Consider the following 7,638-nt stretch of genomic DNA (forward strand, 5'->3'; position numbering starts at 1 on the left):
GGTGGCCTCCTTCTCGCCAAACCCTTCTAAAGTCACATTTTTAGTTTTTACTGCTATTTGCTACTTCAGATTATAAAGTAAATTCATCACAATCCAGTTAATGCCACATTTTCGAGTTCTCAAAGGCACCTTTCCCCCCAATTCAAATTTGATTCTCCACATTGGTCATCTTTATGACATCACCCATCATCTCGTGTGCCTATATAACAAGCAGCTCCTACTCTGTATCACCTCCACCCCGCTACTGCTCCTCATCTCCTCCTCCCTCCCATTTCATGTACCAGCTGAGCTTTTACTTGTACTTGAAACAGTTGATTACAAGCTCCAACAAGTAGTTGCATTCCACGTGGCCCCGACCATACTCATGCTTCTTGTCTGTGTTAGGTACATACAAGTGATTGATCGTCAGGAAAATTGATTCAATATCGCGTGTTAACTTTCGCATGTAGACGTTTGCATGCGGGTTAGGTCTCCCGTCCCGGTCCGCCAGAGTATCTGTTTGATGGTAGAGTCGTCGGCTGGTTGATTATGAGGTCGTACATTTATAGGCGGAAGAATGAACATAAGGTGGTGTAGGTGGGGCCCACATGGCCATGGGGCACGGCGAAGGCTCTGGCTGCGCCACTAGTACGAGTGGAGCCCCTTTGGCTCCTCTGTGCCCGTCCGGTGCTTTCTAGAACCTTTGTGCCCAAAAAAAATCGCATTAAATCCATAGATTTTTTTATCTCCGTAGATATTGATTTTATAGTAAAAAACATGCAGAAACAACAATTGGAACTAGACACTGAATTAATATGTTAGTGCACAAAAATAATTTAAATTTACATTAAAATATACAAAAATCATAATTTAAATTTACAATATAAAATTATAGATACGTTTTAGGCGTATTAATGCCCGGGAAAAGTGGACCTAGTGGCCACCCAAGTCGCTAGAGACGCACAACGCAGGCCATTTCCCAGCTGGATTGGTTTAATATGACCAGGTTTGAAAGCTACATTCCTGTGGAGTTACTTAACCTGTTGCGCTATGACGTATTGACGTAAATCATTACCAGTTGTGACATTAAGAGTTTGTCCAAAAATCTCGCTTTGAAGTAGCAGCAGACCTTTTGTACTTGTAGCTTAATTCAAGAAAAAACATTTGCAATACCGAAACTTCAGGGGTGAACTATTTCATTGATATTATATTGTCTGCTATATAATCATGAAAGACACCGGAAATTCCTAATGGAGCTTGCTTTTTTCAAAAATTCAAAAATCATAATGAAATACACTTTGGTGTGTGGTGGAAAAAAATATGGACTTTTGTAGTCAAAGTATAATAGAGTATGATTTTTGAAGTTTCCGAAAAAAGGCTCCATGAAACTCGAGCTAAAAAAATCCACTCTCGACACTGGAAATGTGTAATGCCATCTATTAGGTTTCTCCGGAATGAGGTCATGTCATGATTTTAATATGGGATCTTGCTAATAGTCCAAAGAATGAAGCCTAGATCTCACTAATACCATGGCACCTAGCCAGAGTCGAATCCGGCAGATCTCGGGTAGGGGGTCCCAAGCTGGTGATCTTGGCACGATGGTAACACGATGAAGAAGGGACACGACGTTTACCTATGTTCGGACCCTCTCGAAATGGTAAAACCCAACGTCATGCTTGTATGGTATTGATTGTGGATGGGGTACATAGTACATGTGTATCTACCTCGAGATCGTATGTGTGTATGAATCTATATAATATGTTCTGTCGACTAGCCTAGCCTAGGTTTATATAATATAGCGGAGGCCTAGGTTTTAGAAGACCTCGTCTTGTGGAATCTTCCTTGTATATGCCATGGGCTGCGCGAAAAGGTCCGATAATACAACTCGAAAAGAAAAGAGGTCCGATAATTAACCGGCACGGGGGTCCTCGGCCTGGTCCTCCTGGCTGGGAGACCACATACTGAATACCCCATAGTCCAGAAAGAATATTCTACCACTTAACCACGTAACTCCATATGCTAACCTATCCATTCCCATGATTCCATCAAAACAAGCCATACACTAGGACAAAAAAACAGGAGGAGATCACAAGCCGCAATGCCGATGGCTCTTCCTAGGAGACAAGATCTTGTTCATGATCAATTTGTCACACCCATAAACTAAAGACAGGGTATTATACTACGTGGTCTGATAATATTATAGTGTCAGCTATATAACCGTGGAAAACAAGAGCTTACTCCAAGAAAAGTATCTGCAATACCAAAACTTCAGGTGTGAACTGTCTGATTGATATTATACTGTCTGCTATGTAACCATGAAAGATACCAGCTATTAAGTTTCTCTTACTGAGGTCATGTCATGATTTTTAATGTGGGATCTTGCTAGCACTCCAAAGAATGAAGCCAGGAGCTCATGAAAATCATGGCACCTGGGAATATTCTGCCACCTAACAACGTGGACTCCAGATGCTAACCCGTCCATTCCCATGATTCCATCAAAGCAAGCACTACACTAGGACAAAAAACAGGAGGAAATCACAAGCCGCAATGCTGGCTCTTTTCCTAGGAGACAAAAAACAAGAGGAAACCACTTCATTTGCCACATCTGTGAACTAAAGACAAGATATTTCATTTCATGGTCTGATTAATTAATTAATTAATAGACGTGCAACAACCATCTGTACAATACCCAAGGGAAAAACATATGGATGCATGTCAGCATGTGTATGTATGTATCTATCCACCGGCTCAAAGCATGGCTCCAATGTATCTTCTCTGGACTTAAAGCATTGGAACATGCGCACTGACGGACATTAGCATGGCATCTCCAGCTACCTAGGGTTGTAGCATTGTCGAGCCCTTCCATGGATTGTTTTGGGTAAAGCACCACTTGCGCCAACGAATTGGTAGAAACTACCATGGTGGCATGCGCGGCAGCGCACACGTAGAACTTGCCGCCATTGCCAAAGGCAGCATGTACTGTTCATGCACCGGGACAGTTAGGGAATAGGGAGCAGCAGCAGTTCCGTTATTTTATGTGCTGAGTCATATTGTGGATGTGGGTGTGTAACACTGACACATGCTAGTTGGATGATTGATTCACTTGAGGTGTAGCGCCTCCAGTGGCCGACCCACCAAGGACAGCACCGTGGCGGCGATGTGCCTCGGCGTCAGCCCAGCTGCTTCCATCTGGTCCTCCGCGGCGCCGTGGTCAATGTACCGGTCTGGCAGGAACATCGATCTCAGCTGCAACAACATCACATGACAAATATAACCGTCAGCGACCAATTCATGCTAAAAATTTCCAATGAGGAATGTTTCCGTCTTCTTCACAAAGGAACACTATTGTATTCGTATCTGAATGGGTCTTTACCTTGAGGGGGCCGTCGAGGAGGCCGTTGAGGCTGAGGTAGTGCGCCACGTGGGAGCCGAAGCCTCCGATGGAGCCCTCCTCGGCGGTGATGAGGATCTCGTGCTCGGCCGCGAGCTCACGGATGAGCTCCGTGTCCAGCGGCTTGCAGAACCGGGCGTCAACGACGGTGATGAACAAGTCGTGCTCCTTCAGTGCCTCCGCCGCCTTCAGGCAGGCCTGCACCATGGTGCCATATCCTAGCAGGGCTACCCTGTTACCGCTGACGAGTACCCTCCCCTTGCCTACCTGAATGGGGGTGCCTCTGTTGTTGAGAGGAAGCACGGCGCCAATGCCGTTACCTCGGGGGAAGCGGAAACAGCTTGGGCGGTCGTCGATGGCGTTGGCTGTGGCAACCATGTGCATGAGCTCCGCCTCGTCGGCAGGCGCCATGACCACCATATTGGGCAGGCAGGCCATGTATGTCACGTCGAACGCGCCGCAGTGTGTAGGGCCGTCTGCACCGACGAGTCCCGCCCTGTCCATGGCGAAGCGCACCGGCAGCCGCTGCAGGTCCACGTCGTGCACCACCTGGTCGTACCCGCGCTGCAGGAATGACGAGTAGATGGCGCAGAACGGTTTCATGCCCTCAGCGGCGAGCCCTGCAGCGAAAGTCACGGCGTGCTGCTCCGCGATGCCCACGTCGAAGCACCGCTCCGGGAACCGCTTCTGGAAGTAATTAAGCCCCGTGCCACCGCCCATGGCCGCGTGGATCGCCACCACCTTGTCGTCCCCCTCCGCTTCCCGGATCAGCGACTCAGCAAAGTACTGCGTGTATGACAGGGTCGGGCTCTTGGTCTTGAATTGCTTCCCCGTCGTCGGGTCAAACTTGACCACGCCATGCATCTTGTCCGCGGCGGCCTCCGCTGGTGGGTACCCCTTCCCTTTCTCCGTCACGATGTGGATGAGCACGGGCCCAGGCGCCGGCATGGACTTGACCTTCTCGAAGATGGTGACGAGGTCCTCGAGGCTATGACCGTCGACGGGGCCGATGTAGTAGAGCCCTAGCTCCTCGAAGAGCGTTGAGCCCGAGGCGCTGATCATGCCACGTGCGTACTCATCCACCTTGGCAGCCACCTCGTGCGTGGAGCCGCCGATCTGCTTGGTGATGGTCTTGGCGGCCTCCCGGAGCCGGCGGAACTTGGTGCTAGACTGGAGCTTGGTGAGCGCCTTGCTGAGTGCGCCCACCGGTTTGGAGGGGCCGTCGAGGGTGGCGGTCGGGAGGGAGACCTGCTTGTTATCGTTGAGGACGACGATCATGTTGGAGTCGAGGAAGCCGGAGTTGTTCATGGCCTCGTAGGCCTGTCCAGCAGTCATGGCGCCGTCTCCGATGACGGAGATGACGTGGTTCTTCTTGCCCTGGAGGTCACGCGCGACGGCCATCCCGAGCGCCGCGGAGATGCTCGTGGAGCTGTGTCCGACGCCGAACGCGTCGTGCGCGCTCTCGTCGCGCTTCGGGAACCCGGCGAGGCCGGAGGTCTTGCGCATGGTGTGCATCCGCGACCGGCGGCCCGTGAGGATCTTGTGCGGGTAGGCCTGGTGGCCGACGTCCCAGATGATCTTGTCCTCCGGCGTGTCGAACACGTGGTGGAGCGCCACCGAGAGCTCCACCACCCCGAGGCTGGCGCTCAGGTGCCCGCCGGTCTTGGACACCGTGTGCACGATCTCCGCCCGGAGTTCCGCAGACAACTGCTCCAAGTCCTGCCACGCCAACCCAAATTCATTTAGCAAGCTACTATGTAGTAAATAAAGATTTAAAAAGGGTCATGGCTACCGGACGGCGAAATAGAATTTAGAATTTATTGACATCCTCTAGAGAAAGTACAATCATATAAATCATATAGGTAGCCCGAGCTGGAGGCCAATATATTATACCGTGGTGGACAGGTTTTTCATGTGGACGGGGTAGTTGATGGTGTCGAGCAGCGGCGTCTCCGGCTTCTCGCTGGAATACTCGATCTTCCATGCGCCTGTCGTTGGCTCCTTCCTCGTCACCACCTTCCCGTCGCCGGCGCTGGCGCTGCTAGCCGCGGCCGCAGCGCTCGCACGCAATTTGAACTGCAAATGTACGACAAATATATAATCACCCCGTCAACAACACATCCATCAAACAGATACTCCGTACGGCGAACCGGCACCGGAGACCTAACCCAAAGGCAAACATTTACATGAGAAAAGTAACACGCGTATATGTACCTGCCGCGGACAAGAAGCGTGAGCAATGGTCGGGGCCGCGAGGAACGCGGAAGGTAGCGATGCTTGGAGCGCCATTGGAGAGACACCGTGGACGTGCATACGGCGCAGCTACTTGTTGGAGCTTGTAAAAGCTCAGCCGGTAGAGGCGATGAGAGGGAGGAGAAGATGAGGAGACTGGGTGGGGGTGGGGTGAAGGCGATATAGAGTAGGAGGTGCTTATTATATAGGGGCACACTCCAGATGCTAACCCATCCATTCTCATGATTCCATCCGAAGAAGCAATAGACTAGGACAAAAAACAGGAGGAGATCACAAGCCGCAATGCTGATGGCTCTTTACTTAGGAGACAAGAACTTAATCATAATCAATTTGTCGCATCCATAAACTAAAGACTTGGTATTACATTACGTGGTGTGATTAGTATTGTACTGTCTGCTAGATAACCATGTAAGACAAGAGCTTAGTCCAAGAAAAGCATCTACAATACCGAACTTGAGGTGTGAACTGTTTGATTGATACTCCCTCCTTACTTGTGGTTAGTTTAATTCTAATACCAAGTTATACTATCTTCGTCCAGAATTAGTTGTCACTGAAATACACATATCTAGACGTTAGATGCTATATCCGTTTGAGCGACAAGTAATTTTAGACCGAGCAGGTATTAAACATATGCGACGAATAATATGGATGGAAGAGAGTATTACATTATCTCAGCACCTGTAGCATGCCTGGCTCGGTTCACCTTGCACGTTTGACCCACTCAAGAAATCATCTCGCACAGTCACAGTCGCACATCACGTGTCATGACCAACTCACAGTCGCCTCACGTGTTCTGACCCACCCAGGAAAAAATAACTTGTGCGCAGGAAGATGCCTTGCGCCAACCACGTCTGATCCTCTCTGGACACGTCCAATTAACGGCCCTCGACGCTGCATGGCCTTCGTTTTGGAACTTTCCCTATACGAGTAGGTAGATCTCCTCCCGTATATTCCTCGGGGTGAGGATGATAATTGTGTTGTCTCTCTTCCTAGAAACCACCTTGTTTTTTCTTGGAGCGCTGTTCGCCATGTTTTTCTTCTGCTGGGAAACCACAACAACGTTATCCTAATATAATTGAGAAGACATTAATTATTTTTTAGGGGAAAGAAGACATTAATTTCTACAGCGGTCGAGTGCAATACGGTATTTTTGCCGTTGATATACTTTGAGATTTGGACCACAATATCATAGACGCACACAAATATGTTACTCTTACAAAAGATGCAGAGTGCCTGTCTCCTAGGTTTATCCCTTCTCGTGCCTGCTCCGCACTGTCCGATCTGCGCGTGCATCGTGCTCAATCGGCCCCGCGTGTTCCTCAGTGTTCTCGGGGGTCCATGACGCATGGGTCGCGGACACGCTCAGGCCATCTTATGTAGTGTTTTTCGTTGCGTTTGTGTGTGTCATCTCGTGCGTTGGTCCGCATGCGTCGGGTGAGGCCAGCTCGGCATGTCAGTGTCGTTCATTTCCTGCTGGGTTGTTTGGTTCACGCGAGCCGGGTACGCTAATGCGCCCAGGTAAACATGTTAGCATTGCATGGCCGGCTTTGCCCTGCGGGTGGGTGTGCATCTGGCCGACCTAGTTAATTTGCATATGCTTGGATGGTGGATGTTGTCGAGGCTGTCACGGTGGCTAATATCGTTTCGTCTGCTTGCATGTATGAGTCGCTGTTGGCCGGGGTTTTTCACGCGTGCTCAGATGCTGGATGTTGTCAGGGCTGCCGCGCCGATTCCTTGCATGTCTGGGTGGTGTGTGAGGAACCCCTGGTCCTAGGTGTTGTGAAGATCTTGCTTGGGCTTTCTAACCACATGGATGTTGCTTCCCCTGGCTAGTTACTTATTCGGCGCTGTCGGGTTACCACATCTCTTGTTCCACGGTGCTCCCATGATCACTCATCACTCCTTGGTCTGTCCTGCCCACTCACATGCTCGTTGCTCCCGAGGTTAATCGGTCGTTTGAGGTTGTTTTCTCTACATTTACCCGGATGCTAAGAGTGTCCGTTTGGCAGAGCGGT

General features: G+C 49.9%; 1 protein-coding gene across 1 annotated transcript; it reads right to left on the bottom strand.

The window, feature by feature from the left end:
- Positions 1 to 2,587: 2,587 nt before the first annotated feature.
- On the bottom strand, positions 2,588 to 5,768 carry LOC125529186 (probable 1-deoxy-D-xylulose-5-phosphate synthase 2, chloroplastic). The gene is made up of 4 exons (XM_048693599.1): positions 5,585 to 5,768; positions 5,264 to 5,446; positions 3,353 to 5,089; positions 2,588 to 3,225 (listed from the first exon to the last, which is right to left on the bottom strand). Exons 1-4 carry the CDS (start codon positions 5,681 to 5,683, stop codon positions 3,079 to 3,081), a joined length of 2,166 nt encoding a protein of 721 aa, XP_048549556.1. The 5' UTR covers positions 5,684 to 5,768; the 3' UTR covers positions 2,588 to 3,078.
- Between the last annotated feature and the right edge of the window lie 1,870 nt (positions 5,769 to 7,638).

Source organism: Triticum urartu, unplaced genomic scaffold (genome assembly GCF_003073215.2).
Source record: "Triticum urartu cultivar G1812 unplaced genomic scaffold, Tu2.1 TuUngrouped_contig_5411, whole genome shotgun sequence".
Taxonomy (NCBI): Eukaryota; Viridiplantae; Streptophyta; class Magnoliopsida; order Poales; family Poaceae; genus Triticum; species Triticum urartu.